The sequence below is a fragment of the Tiliqua scincoides genome, chromosome 2 (assembly GCF_035046505.1).
Source record: "Tiliqua scincoides isolate rTilSci1 chromosome 2, rTilSci1.hap2, whole genome shotgun sequence".
Lineage (NCBI taxonomy): Eukaryota > Metazoa > Chordata > Lepidosauria > Squamata > Scincidae > Tiliqua > Tiliqua scincoides.
Window position 1 is genome coordinate 141,861,094 of NC_089822.1, and position 24,607 is coordinate 141,885,700.

At 45.3% G+C, this 24,607-nt stretch overlaps 2 protein-coding genes across 2 annotated transcripts; one reads left to right on the forward strand and one right to left on the reverse strand.

Annotated features, from left to right (window-relative positions):
• Positions 1-1,904: 1,904 nt before the first annotated feature.
• Positions 1,905-13,499, reverse strand: LOC136640665 (zinc finger protein 397-like). Its single transcript, XM_066615901.1, has 4 exons — positions 13,462-13,499; positions 8,669-9,691; positions 5,150-5,282; positions 1,905-4,058 (listed from the first exon to the last, which is right to left on the reverse strand). Exons 2-4 carry the CDS (start codon positions 9,365-9,367, stop codon positions 3,064-3,066), a joined length of 1,827 nt encoding a protein of 608 aa, XP_066471998.1. The 5' UTR covers positions 9,368-9,691; positions 13,462-13,499; the 3' UTR covers positions 1,905-3,063.
• A 3,200-nt stretch (positions 13,500-16,699) lies between these two features.
• RPS26 (ribosomal protein S26) lies at positions 16,700-23,921 on the forward strand. Its single transcript, XM_066615804.1, has 4 exons — positions 16,700-16,803; positions 20,389-20,566; positions 22,075-22,205; positions 23,826-23,921. Exons 1-4 carry the CDS (start codon positions 16,801-16,803, stop codon positions 23,859-23,861), a joined length of 348 nt encoding a protein of 115 aa, XP_066471901.1. The 5' UTR covers positions 16,700-16,800; the 3' UTR covers positions 23,862-23,921.
• Positions 23,922-24,607: the final 686 nt, after the last annotated feature.

Consider the following 24,607-nt stretch of genomic DNA (forward strand, 5'->3'; position numbering starts at 1 on the left):
TAGGCTATAATACTGAGGTGGAAAACATCTGAAAATTGAATTCCACTTTGACTCTTATGAGGGAAGAACTCAAAAATTGATATAAAGCTGGCTAATACTTAAAGAATAAAGAATGTATGTTGAAAACATATTGGGTAAGACAAAATCAAATTGAAACTACTAATTGTGTATATGAAGCTATATTTTCACAACTATTGTTATGTAGCTACTTTGAAATCATTCCAGTGTTCCACTCTCTCTTTATCTCAGGACTCTGAATTAAGGAGCGGAGATATCGTACCTAGAATATTGACATGATGCACTGCAGCATGGGATGTGATACATGTTTTAAACTGCCACATAAGCTTCCAAACATTTTTTAAAATGATGGATCAAACTAATACTGTTTAGGAGCGCAACTCTGTTTATTAAAATCTGAAGTTGATAATATTTCAATTCCCATATCCCTAGAAGTAGGACTGTGTGCAATCTGCATTGCAAATATCTAAATTCTATTACCTTTGTAAATTATTCAAATTAAGCAAACTAGCACCCTTTTGCATCATTCTGCTTGTGCTTGTCCCGAGGAGAGGCAAGAAGGTACACATAGCACCAAATACTTACCCTGGATGACTAGACTTCTGGCTCAGTTCCCTCTCCCCAAAACACACCTTCAAGTCATGCCTCGGCATCCACAGGGGTTCTGTTTCCGGAACCCCCATGGATAATCAAATCCGTGGGTCAGGCACCCTGTTGCTCTCCAAACAGGGCCTTCTGAGGGCTGGGGAAGCTGCATATGGCCTCCCCGACCCTGAGAATTTCTTCTAAGTTTTTAACTTCTGAAAACCAAAAGTGACAATTTTTAGCCCTCAGAAGGCATTCTAAGGGGCGGGAAGGCCGTGTGCAGCCTCCTTGGCCCTCAGGAGGTTCTCCAGACATGACCGAAGCAGAGTTGTATCTGGAGAGAGCTCCGGTCATGTTTGGAGGGTATAGGTCTGACCAATTCTCTCGTTTGGAACCCACGGTTAGATAAAACCACAGGTCCCGAAACCGCCGATAAACAATCTGGACCTCACAAAGTCTTTGTCTGCTAGAATCCCAGAAGCAATCTGCTTTATACTTTTAAACTTCTCTTTATAACTATGAAGGTTAAAAACCTGCTTTTAAAATGAAAGCAGAGATTCTCAGGATGGTAATTTTTGCCTTTTTGCAGAATCATGGAATACATGCAGCCTTGCCTAGTGTTATTACTTTTTTTCTTTTGCCAGTTCCATACTAAGGTTTTGAGTTAATTCACTCTAAAATATACCTCGCAGCTTTGGAACAAATATCACTAACCTAGCTAACCTCATCCCCTATCCTCAAGAGCAACCATATGGCTGTGACCTTACATGACTCATTTTTCAAATTTTGCATCCACTATGTTAAATAGGGATGCCAACAAGAAAAGTATTGAGACACTATCCACTTATTATACTGGATTGCCAGCAATTTTTCTGGCACGGCTCCAACAGCAAACAGTGCAATGTGTCAAACTTTTCCTATAACTGTTTCTGCTTAAAGCCACAGGAGCCCTCCCAGAAAGAAAATGTGGGAATCCTATAATGAACCAAAACCAAACAGAGCTATGATGTTTGTTCCAGGTTCTTACCTGGAACAAACTTACACACAAAGTGTTATTATTGCCCAAATTCTCTACCACTATTTACTCCTAAATTAACACTGCAGTGGTAAGATAAACATTTTTCTCCTGCCCATATCAGTATGGCATCTGAATGAGCTGGATGCTAGAGGACAATCCTTAATTTGAGGATTGCCTGCTTGCTAGAGTTCACAAAAAAATGGTCTTGGGGCTGAACTCTAGCCAGCAGAGCTCACAGGCCAAAACACAGCAGTGGAGCCAATCTTTGCATGCATAATGTCCCAAGTCCAATCCCCACCATCTCCAGTAACAGAGTGGAATGTAGCAAGGCTGTGAAAGACCCCTTCTTGAGATCTTTAGAGAGCTTGCCAGTCAGGCCCAATGACCTGATTGATGAAAGGTAGCTCTGTATATTGATAACCAGCTGTAGTTCAAATTGTCCCAGCTGCGGACAAGGAGGAGCTGAATCTAAGGAATGAGGTGAGGTCTGGCTGCCCTTAGTCCTGTCTTTATTGATAGGCTGTTGGTTCAGGGAAATAGCTGAGGGAAGAAGTTGAAGGAAATGGACCTACCACTGCCACCAGCCTGGGGTGATACCGGAAAGATTAATAGCTTATGATGTATTATCCTGGTCCCACTGGTTCTATAGTGAGTACAGCCCCCAATCCTTGACTGTGTATTCCCTGATAGAGAGGTGCTGTACACACTCATTCTCCAGCATCAGTGTACAGAGTTCAGTTAACACGTGTACACCAATGAGCCTGACATGCCCTAGATCAGCAATTTTCAACCAGTGTGCCATGACATGTTGGTGAGCTGTGAATGGTTCGCAGATGAGCTGTGGGAGTTTGGGGGAGGGTCATTTACTAGTAGGGCCATTGGAAGATGCGAGCCCCCCAAAAGCAGCATGGTCTGTCTTGTCAATTGTCAAAAAAATTGATGGTGTGCCTTGACAATTTTAGCACCTTGTCAGTGTGCTGTGACATAAAAGTTGAAAATCACTGCCCTAGATACATGAGTAACAAGAGATTGTATTCAGCCATGTCTCTCTAGGTGACAGGGAGCTATTACTACAAAGGGATCCTCTTCCTAGTTCACCAAGCCTATGCAGACAACCTGGCTACTCAGACAGGTTTATTCTACTGAATGCAGAGCAAACAGCATCATCTCAGCTTCTTCCAAGGGTGCAAGCGTCAGCAAACAACTCAGCAGGAGAAGGGGAGGATGAGATTAATCCTTACTTTCTTTCTCTCTTTCTTGAACCAACAACTCAGTCTGCAATGTAGCCCCATTTGCAATGTTCATGACAGCCCAAGCAGGAGATGGTAATGGGCAGTTCTCTAATCCACTTAACCTGCACCAAAGGAAAGGGAACTATGAAAAGAGTAGAGCATGAAACCTTCTGTAATCTACAAGATCTTTTCTCTCTCTGCCCAGCATCATCAGGAGCTGGGTAAAGGAATCGAGCTGGACTCTGCCAAGTTCTCAGATTCTTCTTTCTCCTGTTTGATTTCACAAACTTTGAATTCACTATGTGCTGGTGACTCCACTGGCTGTGCAGGCTCACCTCCTTTTGGATTCTCTTTTGAATGGCACTTCTGGTGTTTTACCAACACTCCCCTCTGCCGGAACCTTCGCCCACACTCAAGACAGCGATATGGTTTTTCTCCTGTGTGGATTCGCTGGTGTGTAATAAGGTCAGATAGCCTGGTGAATCTTCTCTCACACTCATCACAGGGGTAGGGCTTCTCTCCTGTGTGGATTTTTTGGTGTCTAGTAAGATCAGAAGGATAGGCAAATCTCCTCCCACACACCTTACAGGAGAAAGGCTTCTCCCCTGAGTGGGTTCGCTGGTGTGATACGAGGTTAGAATGCTGGATGAATCTTTTGCCACACACCCCACAGGCATGGGGCTTCTCTCCAGTATGGATTCTTCTGTGGGTAGTCAGAGAAGAAGAGGAAACAAACCGTTTCCCACAATCAGCACAGGCATAGGGTTTCTGCCCCATATGGTTCCGCTCATGTATCTTAAGCGCAGACTGATGGCTGAAGCATTTCTGGCAGTAAGAACATTGGTAGGGCTGCTCTCCAGAATGGCTCCTTTGATGACTGACAAGATATGCCCGCTGGCTGAATGTATCTCCACACTCGGAGCAGATGTGGGGTTTTTCCCCAGAATGGATTTTCTGATGTCTTGTAAGATGGGAGAGCTGGCTAAAACTTTTTCCACACTCAACACACAGGTAGGGTTTTTCTCCTGTGTGGACATTCAGGTGTTTTGCCAAGTCTGATGGCCGTGTAAAGCTTTTGCCACATTCAATACAGAGATGAGATTTCTCTTTTCTTTGGGTTCCCTCGGGGGCTATGGGTGCCGCCGCCTCCCTGGGTTCTTGATGTTCAAACTGCTCCTCGACTCTGCTTGCTGCCTTGGCACCTGCTGGATGAGGAAGAAAAATCATTGTTATTTCATGGACCATTGCTGAGGTGGGCTGGTAATGGAGGTTCCTTGAGCCATAGCTCAGTAGCAGAATACATGCTTTGCATTCAGAAGGTCAGGTTCAAATTTTAGCATCTCCTGGTATGGATGGGAAAGAACTCTGTCCAAAGCCCTGGAAAGCTGCTGCCAGTCATTGTATACAATTCTGGGCTAGATATACCATGGTCTGATGTGGTAGAAGGCAGCCTCTTGTGTTCTCTGGAGACAAGAAACTATTTAGATGTCCTTACTACAGCAACAAGTGCTGTGATCTATGGGGCAGTCCATGCCCAAGGATCTAGAACTCTGTACCAAAACCAAGTATCCTACAAACCAAATTCTGCAGTGTTAAGAATTATGAAAATTCAGGAAAATTGTCTTGCATATCCTTTGCAAAATGTTTTATTATAGTTTATTATAATATAGCTTACTACAACAAGATTGCTAGGGTGTTTTCAAGCTATGGTGGCTTACAACAATAACAGTCCAATAGAAACCATTATAAAGATACAGAACACTTTTGTTTAAAATCTGTAGATAAATTTAAAACTAGGATAGCAACGAAAGGAAAGCAAAATCCAACAGTGGTCTCAAAAAGCTTGTTAAAATAGTTGAGTCTTCACCATCTGCCAAAGTTAGCCTGGAAGCAGTCTGTTTGCCAGTGGAGCTCAGGAAGGAACAGTACGATATGAGCCTTGGGGTCAATTCTAGAATAAAGCCAAGCTGCTGCATTTTACAGCAGTGCACATTTCTGAACCATTGTCAAAGGCACTCCTGTGAACAGAGCATTAAATAGTCCAGGCAAGCTACCTCCACCTGTGGTTTCATGTAGATGCTGAAAAGTAAAAGAGGTAAGAAGGTCCTCTGTGAAACTCCATGCAATGATTCCCACAGGGAGTCATCCCAGAATCATCTTCTGGAGCTGCCCAGTAAGATAGGACAAGAGCCAAGCAATGCCCCCAACCAATGCAAGAGGTCCAGAATGCCATTTCAGTGAAAGGACCAGTCTGTAGTGTTCCCAGGAAAGATTCATCAGCTCAGGTCATATATACCTTTGCCCAGTGTGCCACTATTGCTGTTATCCTGCTTCCTGGTCTCCTTGCCAAGCTGTGTCTGCCTGGCATCCAGTGGCACCCTTTGTGCTTCAGAAAAATCCACAGCCAATTCTTGGAAAGCTTCTGGCCCCTGAAATGATATCAACAGTTTTGTTCAGAAAGGGACTATGGCTCTGTGAGAGAGGGGGTGCTTTGCATGTGTGAAAGGTTCAAACTGAAACATAGCCACTTAGGGCACAGTCCTAACCAACTTTCCATCACTGGCATAGCTGTGCCATTGGGGCATGTGCCACATCCTGCAGTTGGGGAGCAGTCACAGAGGCTTCCTCAAGGTAAGGCAATGTTTGTTCCCTTACCTCAGAGTTACATGGCCCTTACCTTGGTGCTGGAAAATGGGTTAGGATTCCGCCCTTAATGGATCACAGGTAGCCGGGCTAGAAACCACCTCTTATGAGCCCGATAAACTGGGTAAGATACTTCCTGCAAGTCAAAATTGAGTTAAATGGATCCTGGTCTATCAAGGGTCAACCTTGTATATGTTGCTTTTCAGTTCAATAATTGTGGAAGATAAAGACTGGGATAATGAGGAGCAGAAGAGGGAGGTATTGGATGCTTTCCTACCATATTATGGCCCACTGTTGAAGCAGGTATTATTAGCTCCAGGAGGAAAGTGTCCATTGGTGCAAAACACCAACAACAAAAGCCTCCATCCCACTATCCTGATCACGCACCACATCTGTGAAAACTATAACTAACACACAGAGCCAAGTCACAAGTTTACTGTAACGTAGGCCCTCAGATCAGTTTTGGATATTCTAAATGGAATGAGAGAAAGTTCAACAGAACATCTATTGATGAGCTTGTGCATCTCCCCCAACCCCAGAGAAAGAAGCAGAGACAGCTTGTGCACCTCTCAAGATGAGCTCTGCTGGCTGGCCTTACCCCTGCGAATAACACAATGGCTAGTCTCCACATTTAGCAATTGTCCACTGAGGCATCCTGAACAAGGAGAGAATCTCCCTTTTATTGGAACCCCGGAATGTTCCAGGATTCAGTGAGGGGTAGAGGGACTTTATGTCCAGTGTTTGTGCCTGCAGACAAAGGCTGAACACAGAGCATGTGGGACCAGCCAGAGCGACCCCCTTGCATAGTAGATGGAGAGGAAATGTCTACATAGGGCTTAAGTGAGGATGAAACACACAATCTTAGCTTCAGATATTCTAAGCAAACATGGAAAGAGGAAGCACAGGTGAGTTGCACTTCCTCCTGCTAGCTAGTTTAGAATGCCCATAGCCATTCTCTCTTGTAAACTTCAAGAAGAAACATCAGGATCAGTTTCCACCACTTATCATCTGTGCTGAATAGCGTCATACTCCCAGCAAGGTTTTTTTTAAAAAACTATGCAGGCATCTCCCAGTATCTGTGGGGAATACTTTCCTCCCCCTGAAAAGGGGAAACCTATCTCTGTGCCCCCCATGCCCCATCAACTTTGTTTATGTTGATTACATTCATGCTGAAGTAGTAGTAGTAGTAGTAGTAGTAGTAATAATAATAATAATAATAATAATAAATACAGGTATTTATATACCGCCTTTCTTGGTCTTTATTCAAGACTTTATTCAAGGCGGTTTACATAGGCAGGCTATTTAAATCCCCATAGGGATTTTTACAATTGAAAGAAGGTTCTTTCTTTCAAGAACCACAATGTTCAGATGTTTCTTTCTGATCTGGTTTCACATTCTGGCCTCCATCCTCCCACGCTCAGAGCAGATGGAATAACTCGGCTCAGCTTGTCAGCTGCTTCAAGGTCGCACGGTGCCAGTGGCCTCGAACTGGCGACCTTGTGGATGTTATCTTCAGGCAAATAGAGACTCTACCCTCTAGACCAGACCTCCTGCCCAAGTAACAAATGTTGCTTTAACAAATGTTAGAAGTGGAATGGTTGTAGCATGATGAGCAGCCAGGCAGCTTGTAGCCTAGAAGGGAAACTAAGAGCAAACAGGAAGCAGGAAGTTCATGTTCACGCTCTTCTAGGTATGGGGTGCAGGGTGCCATGGGGGGCGTGGGGAAACGCAGATAACCTGATCAACAGATACCAGATCCGTGGATACTGGGAGATGCCTGTATACTGAATTTGTATCCAATATTGAACCTTATCCATACATCTGGCACAACATCATCTGTCATGGAAATTAGAGTTCCCAACACTGTAAGTGTGTAAACATCTGCCAATTTTTAGAATGATATGCATGATATTTTCACAACTGCAACAAATTTAGAATAACAAAATGTGATTTTTTTTTTAAACCTCTGAGTTGTAGGGAAATGTTTATTCAGATATCAAGTGTTTCACTGGTGTTCCTGGAGGTGGGGGGGGGGGAACAATAATTTTCTTCAGGCATCTGGCCGCTGGTGTAAAGTGGCCCCTCCGCTTTGCCTTCAGAGCCAGTCACGACTCTTAGTGGTAATGGAAAAGGTGCAAAAGAGAGCAGCTGGGGCACCTTCCTTATGAGGAAAGGCTATGGCATTTGGGCCTCTTCAGCCTAGGAAAGAGACGCCTGAGGGGGGACATAATTGAGACATAAAAAAATTATTCAAGGGAAGGATAAAGTGGATAGAGAGATGCTCTTTACACTCTCACATAACACCAGAACCAGGAGACATCCACTAAAATTGAGTGTTAGGAGGGTTAGGACAGAGAAAAGAAAATATTTCTTTACTCAGCATGTGGTTGGCCTGTGGAACTCCTTGCCACAGGATGTGGTGATGGCATCTGGCCTGGATGCCTTTAAAAGGGGATTGGACAAGTTTCTGGAGGAAAAATCCATTATGGGTTACAAGCCATGATGTGTATGTGCAACCTCCTGATTTTAGAAATGGGCTATGTCAGATGCAAGGGAGGGCACCAGGATGCAGGTCTCTTGTTATCTGATGTGCTTGCTGGGGCATTTGGTGGGCCACTGTGAGATACAGGAAGCTGGACTAGATGGGCCTATGGCCTGATCCAATGGGGCTGTTCTTATGTTCTTAGGTGAGGAGCAGTGGCCACTTTATACCAGCAGCCAGATGCCTGAAGAAACTTAGTGCTTTCACCCCCTTCCAGGAATGCCAGTGAAGTAGTTTAGAAGAGGATTGGCCCTCAACCCTATGAAAAGTGATTTGTCTACCACAGCCACAGGTATGTGGATTGCAAGCCACATTGATTGCACACTGCTGCCTTGGAGAGCTCAGGCATACAGGATAGGAAGACCAGCCTGGCAGGGGGAAAGTGGCATGTTTCCCTCTGAAGGGACACATTTTTCCTTCTCTTCATCCCCTGTGAGAAACTAAGAATATGCCTCCTCATATCAAACCACTTATTCACATAGCAGGTACCCCAGTGTCCCTTCTCAAATGCTGAAAGAGCATACAACGGGCACCCCCCATTCATTTTGATGTGTATGTGTACACACGCATAGAACCAGGGTTTAGACTCAGTGCCCACTGTGCCCTCACACTGGAATTCAGCTTGCTCACCTGCTCTTCCTGCTGTTCGTCCTGCTGCCTCAAGATGAAGCCTTCAGCCAGGGCTATTGCTTGAGCACAGGTCTCTGGGCTACGCTCCCTGACCTGACTTTGGATTTCCTGTGGTAAAATGGTCAGGAACTGTTCTAGGATTAGCAGCTCTATGATCTGCTCCTTTGTATGGCTCTCTGGCTCTAGCCAACAATGGCAGAGTTCCCGCAGTCGGCTGCAAACCTCTCGAGGCCCCTCAGCCTCCTGGTAGCAGAATTGCCTAAAGCGCTGGCGATGGATCTCTGTGCTGGTAGAGTTTCCTTGCAGAAAGACAGCCTTGACTTTCCCATACTCAGTTTTGTCTCTGGAATTCAGGCTTTCAAAGGCCTGCTGAGCTTCTGCATTGAAGGCTGGCATGAGACGGGTCACCGCATCTCCTCTAGACCACTGGCAAGCACCAAACATTCTCTCAAAAGTGACCAGGTCATCCCAGGATGCCAATTCAGGCAGCTGTGGGTTTCCCCATCCAGTGGGAGGAGACTGCATAGTCTTCAGGAAATCCTGCCAGTGGGACTCCAAGTGATGAGGTATGCCCTCTTGTCGTGGCACTGCCCAGCGAGGAAGCTCCCGGATGGTCCCAGACTGAATGGCAAAACTGTCTCTTCCTGTTCCCTCCAGCCCATTCCCTTGCCCAAGGTCTGCTGGTGCCTGCTTCTCCATTTTCACCACTGGACTTGCCCTCTTGTCAAGGTTTCTTTGAATTTGGAGACCCAGGGCTGTCACTTCCCACAGCTATTTAGTCATTTTGTTTTCTAGGAGATAGATTTAAACCCATTCATATCTAGCTTCTCCACCCATCTCTCTTCTATGGCTTTCTTGTCTGGGAGTATGCCCTACTTGTGTTCTGTTTTGTGTGCTTGCAGCCTGCTATTGTTAGCATATGACTCCCTTCTGACTGATCATAGTGCACACAAGTTTGAAAAGTGGGGCCAAGGCCTATCAGTGACAGCACAAGAGTTCTTTTTGGTTACTCGGAGCTTGTTCCTGAGAAAAAAGAGAATTACATTAGTAAATACTATATTGTATATTGGCAACCTTCAGTCTCGAAAGACTATGGTATCGTGCTCTGAAAGGTGGTTCTGGCACAGCGTCTAGTGTGGCTGAAAAGGCCAATCCGGGAGTGACAATCCCTTCCACACCGGGAGCAAGTGCAGTCTGTCCCTGGTCTGTCTCCCTGGCTATGGGCCTTCCTTCTTTGCCTCTTAGCCTCAGACTGTTGGCAAAGTGTCTCTTCAAACTGGGAAAGGCCATGCTGCACAGCCTGCCTCCAAGCGGGCCGCTCAGAGGCCAGGGTTTCCCACTTGTTGAGGTCCATCCCTAAGGCCTTCAGATCCCTCTTGCAGATGTCCTTGTAAATACTATAATAATGTATTACATTAGTATCCCAACCTTCCTCTGAGGAGCTCAGGCTAATATACTAAGAATTATTTTTTTGTTGCAACAATCCTGTGAAGTCGGTTAGGCTGAGAAATAATGACTAGCCCAAGATCATTCAGTGAACTTTGTGACGTCTCTGCATAGATAGGTAGGAAAAAATGGCAAAATCTAGGCTCAATATATATGTATGTCATCACAATATAACTTGTATACACACTATCTATTGCAGAATACAGTTAAATTCCTGGTACATCAAAATGGTTCAAGATACAGCAAGTTTGGTACAGCAACCGGAAAATAAGTAAAGGTATTGAGTTATAAAGGCAACAAAATTATTCAGTTACCTTTATGTGGAGATTTTACACTTAAAACTTCATGATTACTTTTTTCTGAGTTAGCATTTGTTTTATTTAGTCCGCAAACTTTGCGTTATAATGAAGAATGATTTGTGCCTATTTACTCATTCTGACTGATCAACTCTCCTCAAGTCCATTGCTTTTGTGCTGGAAATTTATAATGCTTCTGGATTTAATTTATTTTTATAAATTGTTGTAGTTTTATCAGGGAATTGGGGACCCAATCCCCAATCATTCATTGCTCATCTGTATTATTATTATTATTAGTAGTAGTAGTAGTCATCGTATTGAGAGGGAGAGAGTACGGTCAATGTATATGGCAATTTACATAGAAAGAGAGGACAGGTGTCTATCCCAAGTGGCTTATAAACTAGATAAAGAAAAGGGAAACAATAGAGAAGGGTCCAATCCTATCCAACTTTCTAGCACAGGTGCAGCCACAACACAGCCCTGAGGTAAGGGAACAAATGTTCCCATATCTTGAGGAGGCCTCTGTGACTACCTACCCACCACAGAAAGCAGTGCATACCTCGTTGGCACAGCAACACTGGCACCAGAAAATTGGATAGGATTGGGCCCTAAGATGGGGGAATGAAGACTGCGAAATTATGTGATTGTTTCAGTTACCTGTACTTAAGCTTAGGGCCAAATCCTATTCAACTTTCCAGCACCAATGCAGCCAAGCCAACAGGGAGTGTGCTGCATCCTGCAGTGGGAGGAAGAAGCCTCCTCAAAATAAGGACACAAAATAAGGAAATTTGTTCCCTTACATTGGGGCTGCATAGTGGTTGCATTGGTGCTAGAAAGTTGGATAGAACTGGGCCCTTAGTACGGAGGAAGACTAAGGCCCAATCATATCTGATTTTCCAGTGCCAGTGCAGTCGTGCCAATGGGGCATGCACTGCATCCTTTGGTGGGGAGGCAGTCACAGAGGCCTCCTCAAGGTATGGGAACATTTGTTCCTTTACCTTGGAGCTGCATCCCGGTTGCATCGGTGCTGGAAAGTTGGATAGGATTGGGCCCTAGGCCTGCAATCCTCTGCATGCTTACTCCTGAGTTCAGGTTCAACCTAGTCTGGCCCTGAGTCTCTGAAGAAGAAACTTTGGAAAAAATAAGAGTGGTAGCAACCTGTGGTTAAAAACAGAGCAGGGCAAATTCTGAACTTTCTTTTTGTATTTCTTGGCCATTTACAATTTGATTCCTCCATGATGGAAAGTGGGTTCCTAAGAGGCCTTATTGCACTAAATGGTGTTACAAGGCAGACAGTATGTTAGATTGTTTCATTTATTTATTCCCTAGAAGCAACACATGGCAGCAAGTGCCTGCCAAATGGCTGCACAGATGGGTCTTTTCCCTCCCTGCTCTATTACAACCACACAGGTGTTGGAAAAAATCATTCTCAGTTTTGTTAATCAGGCAGTAATCCTAACCACACTTTCCTGAGAGTAAGCCCCATTGAACAAAATAGGACTTACTTCTGAGTAGACCTGGTTAGGACTGTGCCCTTAGTCTCTGACAGTGACACTGGATACCAAATTACCCCAGATGTGGCAGCAGTTTGCAGATAGGTTATTATATTGCCCCTAGGTATCATGTATATAAGGGATCTGTTGGTTAGTGCTTGCATATTTCTGCGTTGTTAGTGGTGTGTGTGTGTGAGAGAGAGAGAGTTTGTGAGAGACTGTGTTTGCATGGGCGAAAGACAGTGTTTGTGAGTTGTGTGTGAGAGTGTGTGTGTGTGCTGTGTGTGTGTAAGAGACAGTGTGGGGGGAGGAGAGTATGATAGAGACAGAGCGTATGTGTGTGTGAGAGAGGGAGACAGAGAGCGTGTGTGTGTGTGTGTGAGAGAGAGAGAGACAGTGTGTGTGTGAGAGAAAGTGTGTGTGAGAGAGACAGAAAGTGTGTGTGTGTGTGTGTGTGTGAGAGAGAGAGAGAGAGAGACAGTGTGTGTGAGAGAGACAGAAGTGTGTGTGTGTGTGCGCGTGAGAGAGACTGTGTGAGACAGAAAGAGTGTGTGTGTGTGTGAGTGAGTGAGTGAGAGAGCGGTTCTTATTCATGAAAGAGACGGGCGCTTGAGGAGTGGGCCTGAAGCAGAAGGAACACAGAGCTGTTGTTGTCTGCGGGGACCAAGAGCCGGCTGGGCACGCAGGTTCCTTAATCGGCTCAGGAGTTAAATACGCCTCTGCAGAGCAGCAGCAGCAGCAGCAGCAGCGAGACCTGGGAGCTGCCTCGCCTTCCCCCTCCCCCACTGCAGGGGCGCCCTCGCCCACCCCTCCTGCAGCCACTGTGAGCAAACTCGAGCCCAGCCATTTTTCCTGCCGCCCCCCCAAAGGAGCAAGGTTGGATGGTCTCTCCCTCCCTCCCCTCCCCGGTGTGCAGTGAGTGGCTGGCAGTGGGAGTCAGAGGGAAGGGGGGTTTGGGTGGAAAAGTCTGGGTGAGCAAAACTGGGGGGAGGAAGGAAGGGGCTCCGGCTCAGGAACCCTGCAGTGCCCGGCCTGGAAGGAGCGAGTGAATGGAAACCCTCGGGGTCAAAGAAGGTCCCTCCCTTCGGCTCCGGCTGCTTTCCTGCCGCGGAGGGAGAAGCCAGGCTCCGCGCTGCCCCACCCGCCCTCCTTGCCCACACTGCTGCATGGGTGCAGCGGCCTGGCTGCGACTTGGCCTGGCCTTGCAGCCCTCTGAGTGGAGGCGGAGGGTGTGCGGAGCGGTGGCGAAGCTGCTGGACAAAGGGGAGAGCAGCGGCACCACAGCAGCACCGCCCCGCGGCTTGCAGCGCTGCCCAGACCCCCAGCTCCGTCAAGGGGAAGCGATTCCTCGCCCTCCCCCGGCATAACTGTGCACCGATCTGCGGAGATCCGTGCAGGAGAGAGAGCCACTATCCCCCCCCCCCCGTGCACCGTGCACCACGTCCCTCCTCTCCCAGCCCTCCCTCTTCCCCCACCCGCCTCCGCCTGATTTGCTCCCTTCCTCCCCTCTGCAGCTGCATCGGCCTCCCTTTGCCCAGATGCTGCCCCTGGAACTCACCGCTCCTGCCTCCGCGCGGACCCCTGAGGATCTGGAGCCCATCAGACAATCCCCCACCCCTTAATAAAATTCAAATCCCGAGGTTTTTTAATCCAGGGCGGAGCAGGATGGAGCCTTGGCGATTGCGGCCCCCCCTCTCGGCTTCCTGGGCCTCTCCAGGGCTTAGCTCGCACTCAATAGGACTAAGCCGGCTTAAATCCAAGTGCTCCTGTTTAACTGGTTTGAGGATCGGGCTGCCAGTCAATTTGTGGCGCGTCTCCGCATTAGGGAGAGGAGAAACCAGAGTTGAGGATGACTTTTATCTCTTTGACAGGGTGAGGTATCCTGGCACTGCCTGAGCACCAGCCTGGGGCTTACACAGCAACACTCCTTGGAGTCCCATTGCAAAAAATATTTTCTCCTACAGAGCCAATGCAAGCTGCACTGCAAAGAATTTAAAGAGTCACAATCCAGTCCCCACCCTTCCAAAAACTAACTAGGCACCACTTCGGGAAAACTAACAAACTAGGCACTAGTTACTAATTGTCCCATGTCCTGACATAGAATCTTATGGCTCTGGGTGCACCCCTGAAACCTGTTTTTCAGTTCCCCTTCTTAGCACAGAACAGGGGAGAGGGAATAGAGCAGTGATTTTCAACCTTTTTCATCACTCAGCGCACTGACAAGGCACTCAAATAGTCAAGGCACACCACAAGTTTTTTGCAAACTGACAAGGCACATCATACTGCTGGCCAGGAGCTCACAGCCCCCAATTGCTCTACTAATAAATGACCCTTCCCTCAAATTCCCATGGCACACCTGTGGACCATTCACAGCACACTGTCTGAAAATAGCTGGAATAGAGTCTAGGAATCTTTGGCTGCAATCCTAATCTCACTTTCCTGGGAGTAAGTCCCATTGAACACACTAGGACTTACTTCTGAGTAGACCTGGTTAGGATTGTGCCCTTTGGGGCAGAAATCAAGTTTACATAGTTCTTTATTCTGTTGGTTGGTTTTATCCTCCCCAAAGCTGAATACAGTAATACAAAATAAAACACCCATAAATTATACAACAACCAATACACCATTTAACTACATTGATCATTGACAATGTTGTTAAGTCATGAAAGATGTAAATCTAAAATGTTAGGGACAATTGTTGCATTGCAGTGCTGGTTTTGATCTGCAAACATTCAAAATGGCTCAAACTACTACAAAGAATTTCCTTTCACCTTAAAGACAAAAAATGTTTATTGAACCATAAGTTTTTGTGCACTACAGTCTACTTCTGATCAGATAGTCCACAAAAGGTTTTACTACAAATAGATTTGTTGCAACAAGAACAGGGACTGCAACAGCAGTCCTGTAGCATCTTAAATATGGCTACCCTTCTGGAACCCAAATCCTTCTCTACACTGTAGAAAAGGTCACTTCACTCTTTACTGTGTTGCACTTCTAAGCTGAAATGCCATTTTACTACTACTTTTATGGGCTGGCCCATCCATGAGGCCAACTGGAACTGCTGCATCAGGCAAAAGATTGGTGGGAGTCGGCCATCTCTTTCCACCTACTTGCCTCCACTACTCCTCCTCCTATTCCCTGGATTGTAAAGATGGGGACAGAGGAAAAGGAAATATGGAGGGGAGAGAAGCGCTGAGCTAGAACACTAGAGAATGGGGGAGAGCAGAGGCTCACACATCACAGGGTAAAAGGGGGAAGCATTTGGTGTGCTGCCTTAGGTGTCAGGAGGTCTTGGGCCAGCTCTGCTACCATTAGTATCTCAAATCATTATCACAACAAGGGCAAGCAAAGAGGTATTCTCAGTGGCTGCCCCACAACTGTCAAAAGATCCTTTCCATTGTGATTTTCCAAAGTCTGAGCAAGAATATTTTGATGATGAAATGTAGAAATTTGGGTTGTCTTTTGAATGTGGGGTAATTCAAAAGTCAAAGATTGTTTATTGTATTAGCTAATAGCCATCACAATAAGATAAAACATGTAAATCCAAAAATTCATCAAAGATACGAACAATGATAAAATGATAAAATTAGGTCAAAATCAAGCACAAAAGGCACCTACACCCATCATATTAAGGAATCTCCTTTACAATCTACCGCTATTTCCCCCAGGTAGTTGGCACGAATAGTTCTGTCAGCTTTGGCAAACAGCGCCATGCTATAGGTGACCGATGGGTCATAATTGGAAAGTAACCAATACAATTTCGTGTGTTCTCCCCTTGAAGGGTAGCCAAAATAGGCTCCAAAAATCTTATCCTAGGATTTTGATAAAGCTGACAATGAAGCAGGTAATGTACAATATCTTCAATCTGTCCTGCTCCGCAAATACAAAGCCTCAAATGCCTGGGAATGGACATATATCTGCCATCTAGAACTGAAATAGAAATCCTATCCAGGCCCTGTGCAGCTGCAATGCAGCTCCAAGGTAAGGGAACAAATGTTCCCTGACTTTGAGGAGGCCTCTGTGATTGCTTACCTACCACAGGATGCAGTGCACACCCCATGGGCATGGCTGCACTGGCACTGGAAAATTGGATAGGATTGAGCCCTCAGAACCTTAAGTGATGCTCACCACAGTTGATTTCCCCTTGAAATGTTTCCCTTCGGGGGAGTGTTGGATGTGTTGGGGGTAGCACCTACACCCAACAGGTTTGGCTAGCTGGCATCCCATGCAAACAACATCTGTCATAGTACATGGCCTGGAATAGTCTTCTGTGGGTGGGAGTTCTGTGTTAGCTGCAACAGGCTTTATCTGTAGACCAATAAATCTGGAAGTGGTTTCTGAAAATGGGAATCTTAATTCATCTCAGCACAGGGGCGCTGATTTTCTAAAATCAGTGTGCAAACAAAGCAAACGAGGCAAGAAAAAGGAAAAGCTGGTTCTGCCTGCAACTCCACTTGGCCTGGGTCCCCACATGACGTCACGGTCACGGAGAAAAATAAGATTGACTCCTTGCACACACCACCTTGTATAAGCAGGGGGAAAACTACAATTCCCAGGATGCATCCCTCCAGCAGAAGCGCGGCGCTTTCCCGGTGCATCCTAGGATTCTATAATCACTCCCTTCCGTTACGCATAATCCTTCCGCAGTGCCCGAGATGGTATATAGTCCTCCTTGAAAGCGCTCTGGAATCGAGTTCGGCTGGGAAGCATCTCTCCCTTTCCTTAACCCAGCGCCAATAACACGGTGACATACTGTACACTGGCTCCCCCCGGCTGTTTCGTTGGCAACTGCTTTTAAACGTGAGAAGCCTGGTGACGCGCTTCCGCCTGGCGGAGGGAGATTATATAAGGATCGGGGGACGGTGGCCGGATCCTCTTTCGCCTGCTCGGTGCCGAAATGGTGGGTGCTGCTCGCGTGAGGCTGCAGGGCCAGGGAGCGGGAGGAGGAGAGGGAGATCAAACAGGCATCACGGGGGGTGGAGGGGTGAGAGCGGAGGCCGTTAAGGGGTCGCTGGCCCTTTAAGGTGCGGGGTGGGTGAGCAGCCCCTGCTGCGCTCCCGGGCATCGCGGCAGAGAGCCCCCCCTTCTCGGTGCTCGCCCCCAGCACCCCTCGCCGGCCACCCGCCCGTCGGCTCTCCCGTCGCCAGGCCCGCTCTGAGGGCGGCCTCAATGGCGCCCGGAGCGTGTGCGGCGGCAGGCAGGCAGGCGGCCCACGTGTGGTCTTCCTAGGCGCGCCCGCCTTAGGGCACAGGCCGAGGCAGGTCTACTCAGAAGCAAGCCCCATTGTGTTCAGTGGGACTTACTCCCAGGAAAGTGCGGCTGGGATTGCAGCCTTAGTCCTTTCTCTGCCTGTGGAAGGCTTCTGTCTGCGCCCCCACACAAAACAACTACTGTTTCTCAAACTCTGGGCCGGGACCCACTAGGTGGGTCGCGAGCCAACTTCAGGTGCGTTCCCATTCATTTCCATATTTTATTTTTAATATATTAGACTTGGTGCTACCATGGTCTTCAGTGCGTTTGGGGGAATGTGATAGATCCATTCTTCTTAACAGGCTACTAGGTATATGCTTTTAACAACGATAGTAAATAGGGCTTACTCCTGGGTAAACGTGGGTAGGGTTGTTAAAAATTTCCCTGCAGGATGATGTCACTTCCAGTCATGACATCACTTCTGGTGGATTCTGTCAGATTCTCATTCTAAAAAGTGGGTCCCAGCTAAAAGTTTGAGAACTGCTGAAATAAGCAATTCTTTGTGAAATCTAGATAGATAGGTAGATGTGTGTATCTCACATATCTATGTGTTATATATGGATCTCACATATCTATGTGTTATACACACACACACATTTAAAAATGTGTGTGAAACATATTTATTTATTGGATTTGTTATCTACCTTTCTCCCCAAAGGGCACCCAAGCCAGCTAACAACAGGCAACAGATAAAATACATAGTACAAAAAGTGTTAAAATACAAACTATTGGAAAAACAATAAAAACAAATATAAAAAAACAAAGCAGTCAGCAATAAAACATACAAATAAAAACATTAAACATAAAAGCAGCCGTTACAGGACTTTAAAGTTTTTCCTAATATTTACATAGTGTTTATTTTTATATATATAAAGTATAATATAAATACTATATAAATAAAGTATATAAGAGGTGCATGACAAGTGGGTGTGTTTAATGCCCTTCAGCAGATGACAGTAAATACTGCTTTTTTTGTTGCTGCACTAATAGCCCCCATCTCACTAAGTCAATATCCATCCACCCACCCCATGCACTGCTGAAGGCTGATCTGTTTGCTGTGTCTGTTCAGGCAGTTACAAGAATGGGATGGAAGAGAAGCAAGACAGTGGGGAGCTTTCCAGTGATGGGCCCTATTGTCAGTGTGTATCCCTGCCCCCCTGTCCTGGATGGTTCAACTAGAGCAGGGCCATGAGTGGGATCCAGGGTTTGGAAAAAGCCCCTGCCCCATGAGTGGCGCTTACCATTCTGCATCCCGGTGACCAGATCAGCTTGAAAGAAAGCGAGTGCCACAGCAGAATGCGCTGCTTGGGGCAGAGAGGACTTTTTCGGGACACAGCAATTTCCAGTTTAGAGACTTCTGAACTAGAAAACCTGGGGAGAAATCCTCAAGAATGCATGCATATGGTGGTGTTAGTCATTCTCAGTGTCTTTCCAAAAAAGTAAAAGTGGATATAGTGCTTTATCAGGAAACGTCAGGTATTGGAAAATAGGGGCATTAGATCACGGTTGTATGTAAGAGAAGCCTTTTCAAGGCAGACCAAAGATTTGTCCAATCCATCGTTCTGTTTTCAGCAATGGAAGCCAAGGAGTCCCAGTGTGGTCCGAGAATGGTATTTGGTAACTCTTCAGGCTATGGAACTGCCTATAACTTTGGACCCATTTTAGCTTTAATCATATATGTCTGTATCTCTGTTTCTTTTTATTTCTTTTCCTTTTTTAAAAAACCTTTAAAACAAAATCAGTGGTGTTATTGGTGCAGCTCAGTTTAGAATGAAACATATATCACACATGAATGCTGATTTACTCTTTAAATTATAAGGGTAACTCAAACCAAGGCTCATATAGTTAAAGTGCCCAAGAGATCTGGCATAACATAGGGGCTAGGAGACTGATTGTGAACTAGAAGAGTTTTCTTGGTTTAAATCTGGTCTCTGCCATGAACTCTTGGTGATTTCAGGCAAGCGTATTGCATTTTTAACTTCCCAGTTCCAATATGGGGAAAATAATATTTTTAAGGAGAACATCAAAATCATATAAGTGTTTTGCATACTCAAAAAGCACTATACAAACATCAAATATTATTGGTTCAGCATTCTTGTTGCCTATGCTTCTGGGGAGCTAGCAAGAAGGGTGTGAAAGCAGCACTCTTGTTGTTTGTCCCCAGCATCTGGTGTTCAGAGCATCCTGAGCTGGCCTAAGGCATCCTGATACCTGAGGCAGCATGCCAAATGCTGCTCCCCCTTTTCCTGGTGATTTTCCAGCCTCTCCTTCCTCCACTCTCCAATGTCCTAGCTAAGCATTCTTCTCTCCTCCACATTTCCTCTTCTTCTCTGTCCCCTCTCTTTTCTAATCCAGGGAACGGAAGGAGGAGGAGCATAGGAGGTAGGCACTCCCCACCACAACCTTGCTGCCTGAGGCAACTGCTTCAGCTTATCTCATGGATGGGCTGGCCCAGGGGATACTCCTGTTTAATGTAGTTAAGAGCTGTTGGTAAAACTTGCTTTTGTGGATGTTTTATCCCTGTCATAAGACCATTTAAACTACTGGCCATCAATCTGTGGAAGTCTATTGTGCTCAAGAGCCCACAAGCAGAGGTTGGTGGTGATCATGGCCATTGCACATTTACACTTGGGTATCAGAAGCATGCTAAACATAAAGGCTTAATTTTTAGTTGCAGAGTTGATTGGAGGATATTGAGGCCTGTGCTTTACTTATACTGTGAAAAACAGGAGCGTGTGTGCCTTCGGGGTCCTGTAAAAAGATACAGAATGTCTGTTGATTGCAGAGTATACTTGCAGTCTGCCAGTGTGCATAGTTCTTCAAAAGAGAGAACTCTTTCTCTGATCAAGGACATAAGTTCATAGTCTGTCCAAACCTGCTTGTACTAGTCATATAGGGCAACAAAGGAAAAATACATGTCTGTAATATTTCCTTGGCTGAGAATTGCCTTGATTCTCACCATGGGTAACTAGCACAGCAACTGATGATTGCACAGTGCACAGCTCCATTGACAAGAATTCCTTTCACAAGCGGAAGTTGTCCTTACTTGAGCATGACACTTTTGCCTGTTGAAAGACTTTCCAACAGTGGAGTTGTGCAATCTTTGGTGGCGATCCTGGGTGAGGAGTAGTTGTCACTTATTCTCCAGTATTAAACAGTGTTCTGGAACAGTTGAATTGCATTCTGGAGCTTCAGTGCCTTGACATGTCTTCATAACCCTCTCTCCTTTAAACAGACCAAGAAGAGAAGGAACAATGGCCGTGCCAAGAAGGGCCGTGGCCATGTGCAGCCCATCCGCTGCACCAACTGTGCCCGCTGTGTCCCCAAAGATAAGGCCATTAAGAAGTTTGTCATCCGAAATATTGTGGAAGCAGCTGCTGTCAGAGATATCTCTGAAGCAAGTGTCTTTGACTGTAAGTATGTGTGCCTTCCATTTGCCACTGTTTATCCTATTCTGCAGTTTGAGGTTCAAAGAAGGGGTGAAGAGAAGACTGTTACAGAGAAGACTGCTTGTTTGAATGAGGGAGCACAGGCTGGGTGCTTTGTTAACCTTCTCTGAAATTGTTTTGGAAGTTTGCCTTGGGTCTTGCTTAATGTCTGAGATGGCAGAACCATGACATAGAACAGGGGTGCTCAATAGGTGGATCGCGATCTACCAGTAGATCGCGAGGCAAAATGAGTAGATCGTGGAGTGCCGACCCCCCCCTTCAGGTGCCTCTGGGAGGAAACGCCGGGAGTAAGGCCCATTGTACTCAATGGGGCTTACTCCCAGGTAAGTGTGGCTAGGATTGCAGCCTCACAGCCTAATCCTAGGCATGTCTACTCAGGAGTAAGTCCTGTTATACTCAGTGGGGCTCAAGGTACACCAACATACATTGTACACATAAATGTTATATGTTATGATGGCGCGAACATTGTAAAAAAAAAACTCTGGTAGATCTCCGGGCCTTGCTGGGTTTCAAAGTAGCTCTCGAGCCAAAAATGTGTGAGCACCCCTGACATAGAAGGTTTTGACCTTGTTTCCCCCACAAAAAAGAATTCGTGGTGGTCTGGATTATGAGGCTAACTCAGACAGAGGGCATTTTAACTGAAGGCATCAATACCATGTAGGTCCCACACTCCATACCATGTGTGATTGTGGATGTTGTAATCTTTGCTGGTTAATCTTCCTGGAAAAGCAAGAAAAGAGTGAGCATGCTGGAAATGGAAACTGAACAAGTCATGATCTGGTGTTTGACTGAAAAGTTTACAGTGGTAGAATTAAAAAGTTTAATACTTAGATTTTTTCTGTTACAAATTTAGGGAGTATGATCTAGGGGAATATGACCTTATAATCTGAAAAACCTTAAAGCAGGGTGTCAAACATAAGGCCCAGGGGCCGAAAGTGGCCCCCAGAAGCAATTTATCTGGCCCCTGTTTTAATTGGGGTTTAATTGCAAATCTTGTTCATATTTTCAAGATATTTGAGAGCCCAATGATCACATTTGCGGCTAATGAGTTTCTATGTGAGAACAAAGTACTTATTTCTGGCTATCACCTGCTTAATGATGTCACTTTCTGCTTAATGATGTCATTTCTGGCCTCAGCAGGCACCATGAATGCTAACTTTGACCCTCTGTACGAAACAAGTTTGACATCCCTCCCTAAAGGGTATGATGGAAGAACAGTAGTTCTTATTGCTGCTGAGACTCCTAATTGAGACACTCATTCAGTGGCCAGAAGAACCTTGAGGCTTGTTTCTCTTTTCTGCTCAGCTTCTGTTAAGAACATGTGAGGACAGGAGCATTTATTTATATTCTACTCTTGCTTTTGGGAAGCTCAGAGCTGGTTACGTTGGCCTTTCTGGGAGTTTTTCATCCTTTTTGAAATACTAGGTAGCATATCTCTATTGTTTTCACATTAGCGCCTCCTTTTCTTCCAGCATATGTCCTGCCCAAGCTCTATGTGAAGCTTCACTATTGTGTGAGCTGTGCCATCCACAGCAAGGTGGTGAGGAACCGCTCCCGTGAAGCCCGGAAGGATCGTACCCCTCCACCTCGGTTCAGGCCTGCAGTAAGTAAATGGTCTACTTGTTCATGCTAAACTTGGAAGTCAGTTGCACATAACCAACAAATTTTGTTCTGAGAGAAAACTGTATGCAAACATTGGGTTGCCATGTTGTACATATAGTGAATTGTGATGCAAATAGGTGTTTTGCAAGGATCTAGAAATCTGAAAGCTTGTGTAAAGATTTTAGAAAATTGCTGCAGTACCATCAGTATTGGAATTCCTGCTTTTTAGTACTTAATACCACCATGTATTTTTTTTTTGCATGATTGTGTGAGCACATGTGCCAAACACAAAAATTTAGTCCTTGCCTTCTTGCGATACCATAACTTGGAAAGGGGAGGAGTTACTGCCTATGTGTTTTTGTCAATTAGTGCTGCATTGGTATTGCAAACCCTTGTATGACAGACCGTTATTTTAGATTGTGTATGAAGGAGTCTTCTGGTTGGCTGCAGTATAGTGATTATTGCTTCCTTCTATTCAGCATCTAAAATAGAGTAGATTTTTACTTCTCTGATAAACTTTGAATGCAAAAATAAAACAATTGGGAGTTGAGCCTGACTTACTTGGTCATTTGCCCCAAGCCGAGGCTTTCAGGCTCATTAAAGAGAGACTCCTGGATATTCACTCCTCCAATATTTTATCTGCAGCCAATAAAACTTGTTCACCTTTATTTTATCACTTACCAGGTAAAGTAGGCGAAATTCCCAATTATCTCTATATTTTGGAATGCCCAAAGATTAGAAGGGCCTTTTCTATGGCCCGTTGTAATTCTATTCCATCTTCTGTTCTTTGGGGTAGATTTAATGGCATTCCTTTCCAGGAAAGAATTTGTCCCTGTCCTCAGCGGGCTGTAGAAACGTTAGACCACCTTCTTCTTCATTGGCCGCTTCACAATGAGGCCAGAAGGAAATGTCTGGCCCTTCAATTTCACCCTTGCTGAGGATTTTGCTAGATTGCAATTTTTATTAACCTCTACTGATTTTGACATTGTCTCTCAGATAGCTAAATTTATCTCACAAATCGTGGCGACTAATCTGAAGCGTGCCCCTACTCTCTGAAGTGTTTGGTTATAGGTGTTATTTGTAGTTTGCTATGTTATGTTTGTGCACTTCTGTATGTTTTTTTTCTGTTGTATGCTTAATAATGCCTAATAAAGGTGTCTGAATCTGAAAAAGAGTAGATTTTGTACAATCATCGTAGATTATTGCTGCTTGCAGGTTTACAGATTTAGAAGCAGCATAGCGCAAAGGAAGGGGCTGGGACTGAATATCTGGAGTACAGACACCTGAGTGTTGGACAGTCTAGTCCTGTCAGTCAGTTGTTGCACCACTGAGCCCTTTACTGAGGCTATCTCAGCAGGCAGTTGGGTTATTGTGTGTATAGTACTATCCATGAACCTGAAGCTGTCTAAAGTAGGGTGTTTGAGTGTTCATTGAGTGTTTGACCCAACAATTCAGCGTTAGTTCAAAAGGGCAAAGCTAGTTCTCTGTATTGCCTATCCTTTGCATTGCAGATTCACTGCAGTTTGCCTATAAAGTACCTGATGGCTATTTGTCTTGTTCTTAAGAGAGCAGCAAGCAGACTAGATGAATCTCATCTTAATGTGTCTTTTCTTTCTTTCAGGGTGCTGCACCAAGACCACCCCCCAAGCCTATGTAAAGAGAAGTTTTGAGAGATGTCAATCTTTAACATTGCCTCAATAAATAACTTTTCAGATGGTCTTTGTGTAGGTAATTGGGCCAGAATGGGGGTTTTGGTGTGTTTTTAAGAAGTTGGTAAAGCTGAAAACGAAATATGAGTCAGCAGTAGCATAATCTACCACCCTTTCTGCTGCCACTGTTCTTTTGATTCTTTTCTCACCTCTTGAAATTACTTGAAGACAGCCATAGATCTGGGCTGTTCCAGTCTCCCTTTCCTCTTGTTCCGTTCCAGACCAGGGAACTGCCTCCTCCTGCAAAACATGATCTCTTTGCCCAATAGTAGTATACCATTTTCAAGTAATATGCAGTAAAAAAATATTTTTGAAATAAGTGAAATATATGCTACATTTTCTTACTGAATCTAAACTTAAGAACATAAGAACAGCCCCACTGGATCAGGCCATAGGCCCATCTAGTCCAGCTTCCTGTATATCACAGCAGCCCACCAAATGCCCCAGGGAGCACACCAGATAACAAGAGACCTGCCTCCTGGTGCCCTCCGTTGCACCTGCTATTCTGACATAGCCCATTTCTAAAATCAGGAGGTTGCACATATGCATCATGGCTTGTAACTCGTAAAGGATTTTTCCTCTAGAAATTCGTCCAATCCCCTTTTAAAGGTGTCCAGGCCATTTGCCATCACCACATCCTGTGGCAAGGAGTTCCAAAGACCAATCACATGCTGAGTAAAGAAATATTTTCTTT